This window comes from Coregonus clupeaformis, chromosome 20 (genome assembly GCF_020615455.1).
Source record: "Coregonus clupeaformis isolate EN_2021a chromosome 20, ASM2061545v1, whole genome shotgun sequence".
Lineage (NCBI taxonomy): Eukaryota > Metazoa > Chordata > Actinopteri > Salmoniformes > Salmonidae > Coregonus > Coregonus clupeaformis.
The window spans coordinates 18,875,169-18,895,964 of record NC_059211.1 but is presented as its reverse complement, the minus strand read 5'-3'; the positions used below and the strand labels follow the sequence as shown (position 1 = coordinate 18,895,964).

Sequence of the window (20,796 nt, the reverse complement as noted above, 5' to 3'; positions counted from 1 at the left end):
CCAGGCTCTTGCTGTGTAACCACAAACAGGCCATTCTCTTTGTGGCATTTAGCGCTCATTAGTGATGCCAAGCTGCCGTAAGATCTTATTATCAGAGGGATGGGGGGCTGGATGATTAGGCGGGGAGAGCGGTAATGTAAGGCTGGAGGCAAGGCGAGTCCTAATTACAGGATGCCTGCATTTCGAGGAGTGCCGTGCCATAAATCTTCAAAATGGCTCCCCTCAGTCTCTCTCGCTCTTTCTCTCTCTCACCAGTTTGTAATGGATCTCCCCCCATGCCTCCCTGCACTTCTTCCTCCTCCACAGCGCAACCAATGTGTTCTTCCTTTTCCTTCCAACCAATCCACACCGGTCTGCTCTGCCAGCATTCCTACTGTAGGCTCCTGAGATAGGCCTACCCTGCCTGGGAAAATTGCCTTGACAATAGAACTGTCTGGACAAAATAAGATCACATAAGTTACAGCAAACATAAACAAGAGGGCATATCTGTTTGATGCCACAGAGCATCTATGTAGTCAATAGGGAGATTTGTGTGCTCTCTTCATCTGGTATAGGATACCTTTTGGCTTCATAGCTTAACCAGGGGTCTGAGACATGCTGCCTGGGGGCCCAATTGTATCCAGCAATTTAATCTAATGTGAACCTCAATGAATTCAGTCAATTCTGGTTTGGCAATGTGGTAATTGCTATACTGTGAGCCTTTACTGTATATTGAAAATATACAATATGCCAAAATTACTTTGAGGCCCCTGGTTTAGACTGAAGATTGGCATGAGATTAATGTCAAAGGAAAGTTGATTAGCTGGGCCAAGTCATAGCAAGGGGTTTGGCGTACCAGTGGCGGGTGAACAAGACAGTTGGAGAGGTTGAGGGGCAGCAGCAACCACTCTGAACAAGATTACCAACACCCTCCCTGACAAACAGTATCAATTTATTTAGGCAAAGCCATAGAGCATGCTCCTCTCTCTTCAAACAGTTAACTTTCCTGACAAGGTACTAGAGAAACCCACCAATCAGGTTCCCTTCCCCACTTCCCCCTCTCTCTATCAACCACCACTCCCTTTAGTTGGGCCCCTCTCTCTCGTATTACTGGATACAGCTGCATCCTTTTCCTAGGAACCTCTTAGAGAACCCCCCCCCCCACACACACACACACTCCTCTAACCCCCCAAACCAGATCCCCCTCCCCCACATACCTCTAGTAGGAACACATCTGTTTATCTGGGTTGGGTGGGGTTTGGGGGCTACAGGTTTTCACATCAACCTAAATCTATAGTACACACACCGATAGGGCGTTGACCGTCTCCTTGTGTGCGATTGTCTCGCAAAGAGCTGTGTCAATGACCACAACGTTGGTGGTGAGAATTAAAATTGTTACATACAGTACATGCCACTGCAGAGGAGTTTTACGTGTGCCCCAGTGATACTGCAACAAAGCAGGCAGGCGTTTTAGATGTAACTTTTAGTAGCAGGGAGTTTTAATGTGAGCAGGTTTCCTGCCAGCACAGATTTCCTTAGATCCACCCAGAATGTTACAATGTGAATAGGCAAACAGATAGTCATAGACCACTTCAATGCATTGCCTGTGCAAACTACATAAAATGGTTGAGCACGCCATGTTTATTTGGCTGTTTACGATGTTTCTTTGTTCGTAACTCTTGGATCATTGATACAAGATAAGCAACATGTTCATTTCTGAATGCTCTAACTACTGTGTGCAGGTCAAGCTTGTTGTTTGCCTGTTGGGTCAAACACACACACAAAAAATATCGTGAATAATTCCAGCACAGGTAGCCAATCTTACTCAAACAGGTTAAGAAAAACAACAGCAACCGGAGTCCCATCATGTCACCGCGCGAGAAGTGTCACTTAGCACATAATTGGGCCTAGCTATTGAACCCTATCCCCACATGGACATTGAGAGGGAACTGCATTGAGCTGATGTGTCACACGAGCTGATGCCTATGAAACACTTACCCATCCTTTCACACCTGACAATCACCTCCGGGCAGGGCTGACACACACACACAGGAGTAGGGGAGGGGAGGGAAAGGTCAGGAGGGGGAGGGGAGGGAGCGAACATGCAGCTTGACTTCACCAGTGTGAGAGGGTTCTGGATATGGTTTGTGAACATGGGTACATGATATTCAAATAGTGTATAATTCCTAGCTGTGTTCCTCCTATGCTAGCTTGCTGTGTTTTCACATGGTTATCAAGTGAACAAGGACAGTTCAACAGCACAATGTGGTGCTGGCTGTTCCCTTTCACTCATTATCCCACTCATACACACACAACTCAAAGAGATATGAAACCACAATTCCAACTAAGAAACCACAGTAATGGCAATGCATCACAGTGAGGTAAGGAAGCTAAAGAGCTAATGCTACGCTAGCTGAGTTTGCTAGCATTGAATTAAAAGAACCAACCATTCTGAATTTATCCATTTGAGTTGGCGTGTAGAAACAGATAAATCATTATTTGTGTCGAGCATAATACCCTTATTTTATGCTACGGCCTACTATATTATGTTACACAACTAAGAGCTTACCTTTTTTTTTTAAAGACAAAAATGATCATAATGCTACTTAGGTCTATATTATCCAGATGTGATATATAGCAGAAAGCAATTTCACTGTGTGCCTTCATGTCAAACTTTTACTGGGCTGTAGGAACAGGAAATAGAGACTACATGGTAGCCTGGCAGGTAGGAGTCTAACCGAAAGGTTACTGGATCGAATCCCTGAGCCGACAAGGTACAAATCTGTCGTTCTGCCACTGAGCAAGGCAGTTAACCCCCAACAACAACTGCTCCCCAGGCGCCGATGACGTGGATGTCGATTAAGGCAGCCCCCCCCCCGCACCTCCCTGCTTCAGAGGGGTTGGGTTAATTGCGGAAGACACATTTCAGTTGAATGCATTCAGTTGTACAACTGGTATCCTTTCCCATAATCTAAGCTCAAGAAGAGGGAACCAGCAAAGTATACTGTAGTTTGTTTTTTAAATGAAAATAAGGAGCTAATACCTACAGGGTAAAGTGACTTGCAGAATATACCAAAGAAGTATGTGGTATGTAAATAAAGATGAATGTCTTCCTAAATCAACCCCAGCCTGTACATTTTTCTAGTTTAGTGTGAAGACATAATTAACACAGTAAGAAATAATTAACACCTGCGGATGGTCAAAGAATGAATAGTTCCACTCTGTATTTGAATGAGCCCGAAACTAGTCGATTTCTGACTTCCCCGTCTGTCTCTCTCCTCTTTCTACACCCTATATAATACAGCAGTAATACATTACCAGCCTTCACACCACAACACCCCCCAGCTAGCTATTCAACACTGAAATCCACAAGACACCTCATTTTACTGAAATGCCATCAAAACAAATACAGAAACCTATGCATGAGCAGACATTTACTATTTTGAAACCCGAGAACAAATGCAGCCTTTCTGAGCCCTATACCTATAGAGACAGAACCCACTACCAAACATGCTCCAACACATCTTAATCCTGACTGAATTCCTGATCTTTAAATCCAAGATTCACCTTGTGGACAGAGGGTTGGGGCACAATCAAAGGATTAAGACGCAGGCAAGTAACCATGTGTATGAAAAATAAAAAATAATGTATGCACTCACTAACTGTAAGTCGCTCTGGATAAGAGTGTCTGCTAAATGACTAAAATGTAAATGTATCCTGTACATACGACTAATAAAACTTAAAACTGAAACTTGAAACTGAAATACTCAGAAGCAAAAACAAAGCTGTTTCTCGTAGTGAGTATTGCTGCATTTTCTAAGAACTGAAGAGAGTTTGGAGAGGATTGTCAAAATAATTTCAAGGATTTGATTTGTGTGGATTAAGCGTAATATGGTGATAGCACGTGTAATATGTTTGAATTCTGCCAATTAATGTAGTCAATAAAATAACTACATTTAATTGATTCAAGGAATCCTGTATTACGTCAAAGTAATAATCATATCTTTCATTGGATATATTTACAGTTGAAGTGAAAATAGAGTGAACACCAATTGACAATACATGACATGGAAATAGAATGAACAATATTCAATGATACATGTATCCCATTCCCACTAACCCCAGCTGTTCTTACATAATGCCAGTATTTGATAATGAATGTAGAATAGTTGGTAGGTTGTGAGCGCATCTACAGTTGAAGTCGGAAGTTTACATACACTTAGGTTGGAGTCATTAAAACTCGTTTTTCAACCACTCCACAAATTTCTTGTTAACAAACTATAGTTTTGGCAAGTCGGTTAGGACATCTACTTTGTGCACGACACAAGTAATTTCTCCAACAATTGTTTACAGACAGATTATTTCACTTATAATTAACTGTATCACAATTCCAGTGGGTCCAGAAGTCCAGAATTCCAGAAGTTTACATACACTAAGTTGACTGTGCCTTTAAACAGCTTGGAAAATTCCAGAAAATCATGTCATGGCTTTAGAAGCTTCTGATAGGCTAATTGACATCATTTGAGTCAATTGGAGGTGTAACTGTGGATGTATTTCAAGGCCTACCTTCAAACTCAGTGCCTCTTTGCTTGACATCATGGGAAAATCAAAAGAAATCAGCCAAGACCTCAGAAAAGAAATGGTAGACCTCCACAAGTCTGGTTCATCCTTGGGAGCAATTTCCAAACGCCTGAAGGTACCACGTTCATCTGTACAAACAATAGTATGCAAGTATAAACACCATGGGACCACGCAGCCGTCATACCGCTCAGGAAGGAGATGCGTTCTGTCTCCTAGAGATTGACATACTTTGGTGCGAAAAGTGCAAATCAATCCCAGAACAACAGCAAACGACCTTGTGAAGATGCTGGAGGAAAGTATCTATATCCATAGTAAAACGAGTCCTATATCGACATAACCTGAAAGGCCGCTCAGCAAGGAAGAAGCCACTGCTCCAAAACCGCCATAAAAAAGCCAGACTACGGTTTGAAACTGCACATGGGGACAAAGATTGTACTTTTTGGAGAAATGTCCTCTGGTTTGATGAAACAAAAATAGAACTGTTTGGCCATAATGACCATCGTTATGTTTGGAGGAAAAAGGTGGCACTTGCAAGCCGAAGAAACTGTGAAGCATGGGGGTGGCAGCATCATGCTGTGGGGGTGCTTTGCTGCAGGAGGGAATGGTGCACTTCACAAAATAGATGGCATCATGAGGAAGGAAAATTATGTGGATATATTGAAGCAACATCTCAAGACATCAGTCAGGAAGTTAAAGCTTGGTCGCAAATGGGTCTTCCAAATGGACAATGACCCCAAGCATACTTCCAAAGTTGTGGCAAAATGGCTTAAGGACAACAAAGTCAAGGTATTGGAGTGGCCATCACAAAGCCCTGACGTCAATCCTATAGTAAATTTGTGGGCAGAACTGAAAAAGCGTGTGCGAGCAAGGAGGCCTACAAACCTGACTCAGTTACACCAGCTCTGTCAGGAGGAATGGGCCAAAATTCACCCAACTTATTGTGGGAAGCTTGTGGAAGGCTACCCGAAACGTTTGACCCAAGTTAAACAATTTAAAGGCAATGCTACCAAATACTAATTGAGTGTATGTAAACTTCTGACACACTGGGAATGTGATGAAAGAAATAAAAGCTGAAATAAATCACTCTACTATTATTTGGACATTTCACATTCTAAAAATAAAGTGGTGATCCTAACTGACCTAAGACAGGGAATTGTTACTAGGATTAAATGTCAGGAATTGTGAAAAACTGAGTTGAAATGTATTTGGCTAATGTGTATGTAAACCTCCGACTTCAACTGTACATGGCTAACTGTATGGATGATGTATTAAAGGCCTAACCTTACTACACTTAAGTGATAATGCCAGAGAAGGCGGTGTTTGGAGGATATATTCGTCTCGGGCCGGCAAACCGTGCCAATATATCCTCTAATCACTGGCTTTGAGGGCATTATCAATTTTATACAACGGGTTACCAACCTATTCAAATAATGATTGACATATTTTAATTAAAAACGTTATTTGGATTAATTTATTCATACTATTTCATCCTTCCAGGAGATATAGTCCTGACACAAATCTAGGGTTGCTACCCAAGCCGTCTGATCATCCGTTCTATCGTTTTGGTTGCCAGAGACTCAATCCAGTCGTTAATTATTTTTGTTCTGTATCTATGGACGCGAACCAGTCGTTCGTTCTAAAGGTTCTATTGACATACTGGCTGGCAACGTTCTTATCCCTTGCTTGCTAGCCAGCTAACATACAGTCACGTCAAACAGTGCAGCCAGAATAAAAAGCAAAATAGCTGCATTTGCATTTGTTTAAGCAGTTTTCTAGTTACATTTATTTGGATACATTCATAAGAATGAGCTAATGATGCGCGATTTCACCTGGCATAGAAAATGTGCTCTCTCGTCAGGACACTGTTGTTCAGAGGAGCTAGCCAACAGCTCTCTCGTCAGGACACTGTTGTTCAGAGGAGCTAGCCAACAACACAGCTAACACAATCACTTCAAACTGAAGCTGGAAAGACTGCAAACCAGCTGCATTTAGTTTCATTTGACCTGTTTTCTATTGACATTTCTTTGTTTATATCCATAGAAATGATGCTGATTCATGATTTCGACTGGCTGAGAAAAGCTGCCTGCCTGTCTGTCTAGTCCCGACTTCCGACCCCTAGACGTTCATTACTATGGAACAGCTGGAGATAGAATTTCAATTTTGAAACAATGTTGCAAATGTCAGAGAGACAGACAACAAGGTTTATACAAATCTCCGCTATTGAAAACTAGTTTCTAGTCTAAAAGAAATGGAAGATAATGTCTATATGCTTTTTACAGTGGAGATCAAGTTGTCTGGCTCGGCTGATGAGACAGTGGATTGCGCAGTGAGATGGAACAGTGAATAGGCATTTCAACGTCATAGCTTTCGCCATTGGTAACTTGTGGAATAGACACCGGCTGGAATGCGGTTTTAACCAATCAGTGTCCAGGATTAGACCCACCCATTGTATAAAGTCTAATGAATAGTATCATGTTTATAAATCACAAAGAAGGTAGGGCAGAACTGTGAGCAAGCTGCAGTTTCACATGGCAGCAATGTGAGTGGGTGGGGAAATGTTTTATTGGCACAAAGAAGAACAGGCTCTAAGAATGACATCACCAAACAAAACAAAGTTGTCCTTTATATAGATTGGACCCTTTCCACACTACATTACCACGTTAGAGACTGATAAGCGTAACTAAGCCCAAAAAGGCCCAAAACATCTGCTTAACAACAAGATAAACATCTAATGACTATTCATACGCAAGCTGGAAGCATTTATTCAGCGCCAGTGGAGATTAAGTGATAATGTTGTCTCTAAATGGTGGAGAGATGGAGATAGGAGCAAAACTCAGGGTTCAAGCCAGAGTCACGAAACAAACCAGAGCCTGTGTCACCTGACAGGGCCGGCAGACAATCTGGAGGGAACAGAAGACATGTTATGTCTGGAGAGAAAGGCTCCAGTTGTTTGTGTAGCAGAGGGCTGGGGTAAGGCGCCTCAAGTGTCAATCAGAATGATTGATGGCCTGGGCTATGAGGGTAATGGTTGACGACAGCCCAGGTCCTGCCCCCTCAGCAGCCCTTTCCATGGGGCTCTTTAGGGAAGGAGATGTTCTGGTCGCGTGAACGGACCATCCAGATCAATAGGTTATGTGGGTGAACGTTTAACCTTTGCTGACCCTTGATTTGTCCTCTCCCTGTCAGCTGTCCTCCCCCATGTTGTGGAGATTGAGTTAAAGGACAAAGAGAGGAACCATGATGGAGGTGGTAAGAGGGGTGCTACTCAGCCTGGCCTTGGCAAGCGCACCTCCTACCAATACAAAACAGCTGACAAAGACCCACCATTGTCATATGAAGATCAGGGGGAGTCATGACACTGCCCACTGTTTTGACTTGAATCCTAAACATCTTCCATATGTAGATGGCTTCCAAACAAGGTGTGGCTTGCTAATCTCACACATCATGCTTTGTATGAAGGTCACGCTTATAATGGGTCGTTATGGATTAAATTGTAAATTCAGATTTTACCCTACTGACATTTTCCTATTCCACCAATCTATTTCAAATAAGGTGGATTCAGAAATGCGAGGTAGTGTGAAACACTAATTAACTCATACATATCTTTGTATTATAGGTCACATTCTAGGCTTTCATACAGTAAGAAGGTGGGGAGAAACAAATGGAGACATCAGAGTTTAAGCCTTGTATAGAAATGTATAGATTAGACAATACAAAAGACACAGGGCATCCACAAAGAAAGATATATGGCTTGAGAAGTCCAGCAATGTCAACCTTTTTTGTTTTTTAATTGCTTTAAGCCAATAAAGGAAATGCAAGTTGTATAATCTCAGTCCACTCCCTGACAATGTATTAGCAGACAACTCACGGTTATGCCTAAATCAAATCAAGTTATGAAGACATACAAGGCTTTTCAGATAACTAAAAACACTGTATAGGTGCCTTCAAACCAAATACAAAAAAGTTCAAGTGCCGAAATGGGAACACACAAAAAAGTGCTGGCCTTTATGCAATCTTTGTTTACATTCCTGCTACTAGCTACCCCCCTTCGACGCCATATTGAGCGCCTGCCAATTTCCAGAATCCCCTTGGCTGCACAGTTCTGACATCAGCTGCACAGCAACTAAATGCTGGACAATTTCCAACACTCTACTTCACAGCCGAAGTCCAGTATTCACTACACATGTACTGCTTGGCTGTTGTTCAAACTGTAACTCCTCCATGCTATCTCCCTCCAACACCCTTCAGTTACATCCCTCCATTTCTCCTTGATTCAACAGGGAGACTTTAATAGGGCTTCCCATGTTGCTGTTTCTTTTATTTTCAATCCATTGTTTTTGTGGGATGCCAAGTTCCATTAACCCTGTTCCTTCTTTGTGTTAAACGGAGCCTGTCGCACACCCAAAGGTTCCCCAGGGCACTTTAAGGCAGATAGTTTGACAACTGAATTTTTCAATAGGTCTTCAGCATATGCTCCTCCAATGGTCTGTTGTGCACTATACAAAATGGTTGGGTCGCACAAGTAAATGCTGTGAGAACTGGACGCAATACTTCACTGACTTTGCTCAAGTTTTGATATTTATTCATTTATATCAGGCCAATGGACTACATTTGTATGAATGAATCCTTATAGGCTAAATAGTTTCAGAGAGACAAACTGTTTTACAGTGGTTACACCAAAGGCAAAAGGCTTAAGTCACATTTTGAGCAAGACTTTGTGTAATATAAATTCCACTAATATTCAGAGTCATTGGCTGATCAATATCTTGCTTTTAGGATTTAGGCCTAAATGTATAAATCCGTTGAAAATTATATTAAAAGCTAAACCTCAGGATATAGTGAAATTGTTTTTTTAGACAGTTCATATTTTTTTCTAATATAAAATGTATTTGTTACAATAAATAGACAGCAGCTGGTAAAACACCAAGTCATACAAAATAAATAACGGTTTAAAAAATACTGAGATAAGCTAAAACGCAAAACTGCATGGCAGTTGCTTTTGACACTATAACAAGTAGGATGGCCTAGCTATAGGCTACATGTATTTTGTCATTTGAGCACTAAACAGTCAGGAAGAAACTGTTAACAAATTTCAGAGGCGAACATCAAGGAATTCCATCGGCATAGGAGTTGTATCAACAGAATCGTGCTGGCGAGCAATCCCAATAAGTGGCACTCTGCTGTATTGGCTCCAATTCGCCCTTCATTTCCTGTGGTCACCGCCCTTCCCCCATTCCATGTGTGTGCGTGCAAATCAATATTTAATGCCAACTCCCTGATAATAGGGAGTGCAATGAATTTTTTAAGAGATACCCTCTTTAATGTCCATCTGTGTTCCATCTGCCCTGCTGTTTATATTTTAAAATACAGAAGGAGAGAGACAAGAGTGGGTACATCAAAGGTTTGTCTGCTTTTGGAGTTTTCTAGCCTGAGGATGATAGTGTAATGCGAGAAGGGTTAGGCAGTGGACAGTTGGGAGGTCAAAACGATTATTTATGAGGCACTCTCCGCCTTGTTTGTGCACGAGCGGCAGATTCCCCTTCAGCAAAATGACTGTTGTGGTTAGTCAACTTTAAGGAACTAGGAACGTGGTAATTGTTGTCCTAAAAGGCCTAAAAAGTAAAAAATCCCAGATAGCGGTTTCGTCTGGAAATCTGCTGTATTACTTAAGTATTTCTCTCTATTTAAAAAGTGCTTGCAATGATTTTTGGAGTTGGACATGTTTGTAACAGAGGTCTGAATGCACTGCATGCTGTGATCATAATTAGAACATGTTTCAAGGTGTTTTAACAAATACAAGAGGTGAATATGTATGTCTACACGCTAGCTGCAGGGTTAATGAGTTTCAGGGGGTAAAGTCAGTTCTGAACATGGAGGTAAAACATGGTGTTGACCCTCTCAGTGTTCTACAGTGCAACCATTTTACGCATTAATATTTTGCTGTGCGACCTGGACTTTTAATTTAGGAGCAACAGAGCACCTAGAAAAATTAAGGATTCTAGCTTTAATATTTTCTAATATTTTTCATTGTGCTCCTAAATTTCTTTGTGTGTGCCTACATTTTTCAACTTAGGCGCACACATGCCCTTGTAAAAAAGGTCAGTGTAGAGCCCTGCCTCTGGTGAATGAGCACCAAGGCTGCTTCAGAAATGGAACCCTATTCCCTACATAGTGCACTATTTTCTGGACAAAAGTAGTACACTATATAGGGAACAGGGTGCCATTTTGGACAAAGCACAGGTTAATTTTCACTGTGGAAGTAGCCCAAAAAGAACCAGATTCTCATCTCATGTGATTGTGATAACGGACGGTTATGATGACCTCTGCCTTGTCAGATGTCAAATGGTAACAGATACATGTAGGCCTACAGGTTGGGAGAGAAAAAAGTAAAAGATTCTCCCTCATGTGTTTAAACAACTCTGAATGGAAAAAGAGGGCCGGGTAGTAATAAAAGAAGTGCTGCCATATAAACATATCAGGGGCCAGGTGTATGTCCAGGTGCCAGGGGGTGGGGATGGGTCTCACTAATATAACACAGCTCAAATGGCACTATACCAGAGGCAAATCAGTTTAATTGTCAAAACATTATCCACCCCTGGTATAATTTGATATCCACCCAATGAATCATTTTTTAAATTCAGCTGCCTCCTCCTGCCTCCTGCAGATATAGTCTATCTGAGGCTACTGGCAACCTGCCTAGACATTTTTATTAATTAATGACCACATATTTTATCAGACCTCCGCCCAGACCACATTGAGGCTAATTTTGTCAGACCTTTCTTCAGCCAAGAGGATAGACACTCCTAGGCTTCACGGCCAGGTTTGACTAAAGGCAGCTATACACTGGCTGTCATGTAGCGCTCACCTGAATGTCTAGTTTGTATGTAGGGCCCACATTTCAGTTTGGAATGGTTCCAACTGACATAGACTGATAGAGACATGCAGCATTTCTGAGAGTGTCTGGGTCCAGAATGGCCAGATTATCACTCTCCCTCAGGCGCATTCCAACTGTCTCCACCCACCTGCCCAAAATAAACTCTACAGTCTTAACCCCTTTCTTCCGCAGGAAGAAGCACACGCCAGAACACCACAATACTTCTACTCAGCTACAATCATAAAACATTTTTTTTAAACATCGATTATATAACATAAATAAATATATTTTGAACTCATAAAGTTTGAGTTCTTTATATTCCTTCCAGAGTTTCGGGGGGTGTGGGGGGGGAATCGGCAAAGAAAAAAAACCACACTGGCACTCTTGATTATATAACTGTCAACAATATGAATCGATTCTGGGGTAACCATGATAAAACTCTTATCATTTCAGCAACACTACCACGTTTCCATCCACAGTTTTTATGCGAATAAAGTCATACCATATAAAATAAAATCCTGACAGCTGTGATGGAAACAGGAAGTTTAGATACAATTTTATAAATGCCGACAGATAATTTGTTTGATTGACATGGTGGGATCTTTTTGTGTCTGTAAAATTAATTATGTGAGAAATGGCGTGGAAAAGCCTTTATGTGCAAATATTAATATAATAACCATCGTATCGAAGTAAACTTTGAGTCACTTGATGATATGGTGTGTGGTCCTCCCACTACGACTCGGGAAACCATGCAGTTTATTAGGCTACAGATGAAATAAGATGATGAACTTCACAGGGTGGTGAAAGTGCACAGTGATCTTGATGCTCCTTTCCAATAAATATCGAGGGTATTATTCTGGTGACATGATGATCGACGCTTGACTGCCGTTTGACAAATACAAATATTCTCTCTCTTACCCATAGTAATCTCATCATGTAGATAGCCTACCCACACTGTATCTGCAAGCTGTTAGATAGAGCGCACGTGCCAAGACCAGAGTAGGCACATTTGCTATTTAATGCAACAGTTTTTGTGCCAAAACTATCAGTAGAGTTGAAAATGCGATGGAAACATATTGAACTTTCAATTTTTATTCGGTACATGAAAAAGTACATTTTATGTGCATTACGTCGTCACGCACTGATTTTTATCTGCAACAAGTCAGTTTGGTGGAAACACACCACTGGTGGGAAAATGTGAATGTTCACAGGATAATCTGTCGCCAATTGGATGGAAACCTAGCTACGGACATGTCATGATAACATTTACTAGAACATGACAAATTTAACACATTTTGCATTGGGTCTTATAACACAGTAAATAATTAGTTGAAAGCAACAATTTAGGTAATTCACACACATTTTAAGGCACATACCCTTTTAGATAGCCATAATTATAAAAGTCTTATTTGAGTTTTTTTTTAAATCTCAAATAAGACAAATCTAGTTACACTGTAATTTTACCAAATACACAAACTCCCCTATACATTACCACCATTTTTGTGTCATTATTACATAACTTCCAAAGTCTGATCAAACATTTACCGCGTTGTACAGCGGCTGGACTATGTAAAAGTGCAGATTTCTAACAGCTAGGCATGTTAGTACAAACAGTCATGTTTTATGGTTGGTTATACTTTGTTTTCACACAAGAGATAATATAATTGAGGTTTAAATAATGCAATTTAATTTCAGTCACATGTTTAATCTATTATTTTTCCACAACTAACCTTTAGCATTAGCTAACCTATGCATTAGCATTAGCTACAATGGAAACATATGCATAAACAATGTGGATGCAGGACTGCCCTGTGTCCTGCTCATGTTCTTTTGCCATGTGTGGAAACAAAACACTTTTTTTACGCTAGGAGTATAAATTCAATGTCACAGCTTTAAATGTACAGTATGTACCAAATGGTTAATATTTGTTCTTGAGAGCAACTAAATGTACTATAGTGGCCCCAGTGTATTTTCTCTTCTTTCTGGTCCACCTCAAGATAGCCCTATCACTCCGCTCAAACACAGCTGCTCATAACCAAAATCCTTCACATGAAAACAAGTCCACTGTATCTATACAATGATTTCAACAGGTCCTCCAAACCATATCAAAACCAATGCAGTGTTTACAGTAAACACTAGACCGCTAAGGAAGGTTAAAGAGAGACTCAGCAATATGACATCCTCATGCACAACTAGGCAACTTTCTGCTTACATCAACAGCCAAGACTCTTTCCGATGTGAGCATACCTCAACGGAGGGAGGGTGCAAATTGGAGAGCCGAATTGAAGAGCTAATAGTGGCATCCTTGGCAAATATTGAATTCCGTTGTTGTTGATGTCTGTAAGCAGGAAGTCATCCTGCTGTGTATGATGATGTCATACTACTGAGTGTAGATACCCACTATAACATTTAAATATGACATTTTTTGTCATTTAGCAGACTCTCTTATCCAGAGTATACAGGAGCGATAAGGGTTAAGTGCCGTGCTCAAGGGCACATCGACAGGTTTTTCACCTAGTCGTCTGGGTGATTCGAACCAGCGACCTTTCGTTTACTGGCCCAATACTCTTAACCGCTAGGCTACCAGCCGCCCCGCGAGTCCTACCTGTCTGAACTGCTCTTCGTAGGTCCAGTCCCCATGGTCCAGGCCACCCAGCTGGCTGTGGGATCTGTGTGGGGGGAGGATGGCCGCACGGGGCTCCTGATCTGGGTCGGTGCTGGGCCGGGCCGGCTTCAGCAGCTGGGAGTGGGGGTGCAGCTGGCGGTGGGGCAGCAGCAGGATGCCCTTCCCCGAGGCCACCGCCTCCAGGCCTGTAGGCAGGCCCTCATTGACTAGCTCGTCCTCGTAGTCCTCCTCCATCTCCTCCTCAAAGTCCTCCTCATCCCACTTCTGCTTTCTGCAGGCGAGAGAAAAGCCACGCCACCCGCATGTTACAACACAGTACACAAAATGGCATATACCTGGCATATACCTGTATACTGGTACACTTGTGTAAGCAATCATGTGAAATCACATAAGGGCAATTATTATTTCGATGGAAAGCTAGCTAACACACTATTGAAACTTTAAAAAGGTGTTGCATTATATAGGCTAGGCTAAATGGTAAAGATTGAGGAAATGTCTATGAAATGCTCACCCATTACAAGTGAACAAAGATCAGACAAAACCCTAGACCAGAGCAAAGCACCCAGTCAGACATTCAAGGTGAAATGAAGACAACAGGGTAAAAGAATGAGGCAGTCCTACTCACATCTGCTCCTCTTCCACAGAGCCCATCATATCCTTGTACTGCTCCTCTCCTTCCTCATCCTCATCATCCTCTCCCTTGATGCTGCGCTCTGAAGTGGGGCTGTCTGAGGCCCTCTGCAGCCCTGCCGCCACTGCTCTCATGGCTGCCAGTGCCGCCATCTGGGCGTGCTCCGACTCGGGGATGGAGCTTCCGATCAGCTCATCCCCAATGCCGGCGGAGGTACGGCCGTGACTCTGCGGAGCGCCACCCTGCTGCAGCTGCTGCTGCTCCAGTTCCATCAGCAACTTGGCCCTCTGCTGCCTGTGAAGGTTCTCCATCACGGCTTGAAGCTTCATCTCAAGGGAAAGTGATGCACCAGTCAGTGGTCTCCTTCCCCTCCCCCCCTGAACAGCTCCAGTCACAGGGGCCGGTGGGGGCTGCCACCTCTCTAAGTCCTGATGCTGAGGGGCTGGATAGAAGGACTGACCAGCTAACTCAGCGGCTGGAGCGCTCTTTTGACGGGTAGGTCAGGTAGGTCCTTGAAGAGCGGGAAGGGTTCTTAGAGCGATGAGACATGCACTCGGACACTGTCCACAGCTCCCGAGCTGGAAGTCTCTTGTGCTGTTTCTCGGTGCAGGGAAGGCCAGTGAAGACTCACCACTTAGCAGAGTCCATGCGAGTGCGGTACTTAGGAACTAGTGGCTGAAGATCTCTCACCGGAAGGGATTTACCAGGGCCTGTGGGAAAGAGACAAACACATGTGAGACAAAGCACTAGCCACGGCTTCAACATTGTTTCACATGTTGGTTAGCACATATGTTCGCCTGGTTGCAGACAGTCTACAACATGCTGGTTTCAGTTGATGTGACAGATTCAAAAAGTGTTCAAAGAGAAAGTGAAACCGTGTGAAAACTGTAGAAATTAGATAGTAACAAGTGTGTTACATACCGTTGCTAGATAGACTGTCTTCTATATTTCCCTCTCTGTATATTTCCTTCTCTGCTAGACCAACGTTTTAATACTTTCAAAGAAAACATTGAATGAAATGAACACATGATTGAATTAGGGAATAGGCAAATCTGTTTTTGTGGACCGGATAATAAAAGTCAACTGTTACCTTAGACGGTTGAAAAGATAGAAATATAATGACACATATTATAAGTATCATTCCACAAATAGAGAGCCTTTTGGGTAATGTAATTTTGGCCCCAAAAAACAATTTATTTCACCTAATTTTAACATTCTGTCATAAAGAGCACATTTTCCCATCTCAATAGGTTAAATTATGAAAAATTAATATAAAAAGTGACAATTTAATTTAGACAGAGGATACCTAGGTAACCGCCCCCGCCCGCCCCCCAGATCCCTTTTCCCCAGAGCTTAAGATCCAAATCACGTTCTGCGCATGTTTCTTTACCTCTACTTCACTCACACTTTTTTGCGTTCACCCTCCCTTCACATTTCTCACTGTCAATTGTGAATGATAATTCTTCAAGCTTTACTGGTGAAACATATATGCTGCCTCTGCAGTTTCATAGGGAGATGCATTTAGATCTTCTTGAGTTATGTAGGCTACAATGTTGTTTCGAAGTAGTCTACAGTGTTTTGAATTAGCTAGGCTACGTAGCAAACTGTTGCATACCTGTGTATATTTATACACATTTTGCCTAGTGGTGCGCGCTGTTGAGTTTTGGCCACATGAGAGAAAAATACAACCATTAGCACAATCATCATTAAATCTAATAATAAATGAGGTGGCCTTTTTTTGTCTTACAGTAACATTATACTATGCTATTATATTCGGTTCTGTTATGTAGAATTCTGTCATTATGTGATCTTAGAGACATTGATTCAGCTTTGATCTAGCTTTATTAAAACAAGCACCATTCACCAGAGTAGCCTGTTCTCTGAGTAGCCGAACGAGTAGAGCAGAGACGGTGCACAAAGCAGAGAATCCTGCACATGTGCAGAAGCTTCTGACCTTTAGCTGTCGGGAAGAGGGGTCTAGAGAAGTCGGATCCGCAGCCACTCAGTTTAATTTAAGTGACAGGGTTGACCGTAACAGGGTTGACCGTAACAGGGTTGACAATTTTATCTTAAATCAGCCATAACTCTCCTTGTGACAGGGGGAATGAAAGTTTGTTGTGTGAAACAGGGAGGGGCAATTGATGTAAACTAGTCTATCTTTCTATAGGTAACAGGGTCGAAGTGTTATGCTCACCTGCTTTTACACTATGATTTCACTAATAGATGTTCAATGTTTCTTAATTATAATATATTTTTTTAAGGAACAGTTTTAACATAATAAAATGAAAGTTCAGCTCACAGGAGAGGGTTGACCTTCAACCTGAGGGACACATGTAAATTAATCACATTAAAAAAGTAACAATCTTCAGAAATTCCTTTCCCAAAGTTACAAAATAACTAGGGCTTTACAGTGACGGTGAAAACTTGGGAAAATCTTGGGGTTAAGTGGGTTTAAATCTTCCTAGAAGTTGGTCAAACATGACGTGAGACAAGCCAACATTTTGATTTTCAGAGAAAACAACGAACGTACTTTAATGACAACACATTGCTATTGGAATATTTCGTTTCGTTTAGTTAGATATATGTATGCGATCGAACTGTTAAATTGAGTGTTTTACCAACATTCACACACATAATGTCTGAAGGACATAAAAGGCACCCTATTCATGGAACGACCCGTAGGACATACTATTTTTTGTCAGAAATTCAAATATAAGGGGGAAATCCATGACACAGCCCCAATTTGCATGACCAATATGCAAACTGTCCAGTAAAACGTTACTCTGAGTATTTTCTAGGCTGACTAAGATCTTTTTGGACTGTACTCAAATGACTCACATGGACAGCAATTCATAGGGAGACAGTGCCTTCAGAAAGTATTCATACCCCTTGACTTATTCCACATTTTGTTGTGTAAATTAGATATTTCTGTATTTCAGTTTCAATAAATGTAAAACAATTTCTAAAAACATGTTTTGACTTTGTCACTATGGGGTATTGTGTTTAGATGGGTGAGATTCATACCCCTTGACTTATTCCACATTTTGTTGTGTTACAGCCTGAATTCAAAATTGATTAAATATAAAAAAAAATCTCACCCATCTAAACACAATACCCCATAGTGACAAAGTCAAAACATGTTTTTAGAAATTGTTTTACATTTATTGAAACTGAAATACAGAAATATCTAATTTACATAAGTATTCACACCCCTGAGTCGATACATGTTAGAATCACCTTTGGCAGCGATCACAGCTGTGAGTCTTTCTGGGTAAGTCTCTAAGAGCTTTCCACACCTGGATTGTGCAACATTTGCCCATTATTCTTTTCAAAATTATTCAAGCTCTGTCAAATTGGTTGTTGATCATTGCTAGACAACCATTTTCAGGTTTTCCATAGATTTTCAAGTAGATTTAAGTCAAAACTGTAACTCAACCACATTCACTGTCTTCTTGGTAAGCAACTTTTAAATTCCATCTTAAATTCAGGCTGTAACACAACCAAATGTGGAAAAAGTCAAGGCATGTGAATACTTTCTGAAGGCACTGTAGTTGCTTCTATGTAAAAAACTTGGCATGCATGTACAGTACCAGTCAAAAGTTTGGACACACCTACTCATCCAAGGGTTTCTCTTTATTTTCACATACGGAATCATGTAGTAACCAAAAAAGTGTTAAACAAATCAAAATATATTAGAGATTTGAGATTCTTCAAATAGCCACCCTTTGCCTTGATGACAGCTTTGCACACTCTTGGCATTCTCTCAACAAGCTTCACCTGGAATGCTTTTCCAACAGTCTTGAAGGAGTTCCCACATATGCTGAGCACTTGTTGGCTGCTTTTCCTTCACTCTGCCGTCCGACTCATCCCAAACCATCTCAATTGGGTTGAGGTCGGGGGATTGTGGAGACCATGTCATCTGATGTAGCACTCCATCACTCTCCTTCTTGGTCAAATAGCCCTTACACAGCCTGGAGATGTGTTGGGTCATTGTCCTGTTGAAAAACAAATGATAGTCCCACTAAGCCCAAACCAGATGGGATGGCGTATTGCTGCAGAATGCTGTGGTAGCCATTCTAGTTAAGTGTGCCTTGAATTCCAAATTAATCACAGACAGTGTCAACAGCAAAGCACCCCCACACCATAACACCTCCTCCTCCAGGGTTTACGGTGGGAACTACACATGCGGAGATCATCCATTCACCCACACCGTGTCTCACAAAGACAAGGCGGTTTGAACCAAAAATCTCAAATTTGGACTCCAGACCAAAGGACAAATTTCCACCGGTCTAATGTCCATTGCTCGTGTTTCTTGGCCCAAGCAGGTCTCTTCTTATTATTGGTGTCCTTTAGTAGTGGTTTCTTTGCAGCAATTCGACCATGAAGGCCTGATTCACACAGTCCCCCCTGAACAGTTGATGTTGAGATGTGTCTGTTACTTGAACTCTGTGAAGCATTTATTTGGGCTGCAATTTCTGACGTTGGTAACTCTAATTAACTTATCCTCTGCAGCAGAGGGAACTCTGTGTCTTCCATTCCTGTGGCGGTCCTCATGAGAGCCAGTTTCATCATAGCGCTTGATGGTTTTTGCGACTGCACTTGAAGAAACTTTCAAAGTTCTTGACATTTTCAGTATTGACTGACCTTCATGTATTAAAGTATTGATGGACTGTCATTTCTCTTTGCTTATTTGAGCTGTTCTTGCCATAATATGGACTTGGTCTTTTACCAAATAGGGCTATCTTCTGTATACCCCCTCTACCTTGTCACAACACAACTGACTGGCTGAAACGCATTAAGAAGGAAAGAAATTCCACAAATTAACTTTTAAGAAGGCACACCTGTTAATTGAAATGCATTCCAGGTGACTTCCTCATGAAGCTGGTTGAGAGAATGCCAAGAGTGTGCAAAGCTGTCATCAAGGCAAAGGGTGGCTATTTGAAGAATCTGTTTGTTTAACACTTTTTTTTAGTTACTACATGATTCCATATGTGTTATTTCATAGTTTTGATGTCTTCACTATTATTCTACAATGTAATTTTTTAAAGATATAAATAAAAACCCTTGAATGAGTAGGTGTGTCCAAACTTTAGACTGGTAGTGTATGTAAGCTAGAAAGACCTATCACATGTTATAAGGGGAAAGGTCTCCATTTTGATTGAACAAGACCTAGGTCACATCTAGGTCAGAAAAAAGATACGCTTTACACACGTTGCTCTATAAACAATAGCACACACTAACAGGGATATGAAGACAAATTCTCCAAGCAGGTGTTGAACAGACTAGGTTGCCTCTGGAATGACACCCTGGCCTATACCCTATGTACTGCTTTTGACCATAGGCCCATGACTCCAGTCATGATGACTGTGCTTCTCTACTCATTCAAACATATACTGCTTTCACATAGGATTTACGGTATTTTGCCTGTCAAAAATGCTTATATGACCCCCTTACAAACAGGCCAATTTTTACCATATTTTTGCCTGCATACGCCTTTTATACCTCCCGTGCGCATGCCGGCATGCCGGGGACGAGTGGTAGTAGTGGTGTGCAGATGTGGGTGGGCGTCTATTTTAATAAATCCATTGAATATACACCATCAAAAAGAAATCTATTATTAATTCATTTAGGCTGGTCCTAAGAAACATTATAAGACTAATCAAATGTATTTTCAAAACAATAGAATGGCATATTTTGAGTTTAATTATGTTACATCCAAATAAATTAAATCAATAGTTCATTATTTTGTTTATTAAACAGACAATACACACCTACCCCGATCACAGTCAACACACATATTTTGTAGTAAGAATATAATGGAATATAACAGAATAAAATACAAATTATATTTTCCCCGATAGAAAATAATAGCAATCCTATTTTCAAAAGCAGTCTTGTGTCCATATTTCACAACCTCCGTTGGCTTTTGGAGTTGCCTATACGCGATCGGGCAAAATAATAGGCCTACACTTGATTTGGGCTACATTACTGCATGCTAAAAGTTTCTGATCAGTGATAGATGAGCAAATGAATAGATGAGCTATACCACCTCCACTTATTTGCCCAGCCAGAAACTAATTTACCAAATAGCCTATACTATCAGAG

General features: G+C 41.3%; 1 protein-coding gene across 1 annotated transcript in view; it reads right to left on the bottom strand.

Moving 5' to 3' along the window:
- LOC121533650 (AT-rich interactive domain-containing protein 3A-like) overlaps nucleotides 1–20,796 on the bottom strand; it is a 47,002-nt gene that overhangs the window by 11,146 nt on the left and 15,060 nt on the right. Inside the window, exons 2-3 of the mRNA XM_041839773.2 lie at nucleotides 14,686–15,401; nucleotides 14,040–14,331 (exon numbers count right to left, since the gene is read on the bottom strand). Of these exons, the coding sequence (XP_041695707.1) occupies nucleotides 14,040–14,331; nucleotides 14,686–15,020 (627 nt within the window). The 5' untranslated portion in view covers nucleotides 15,021–15,401. The remainder of the gene's footprint in view (nucleotides 1–14,039; nucleotides 14,332–14,685; nucleotides 15,402–20,796) is intronic.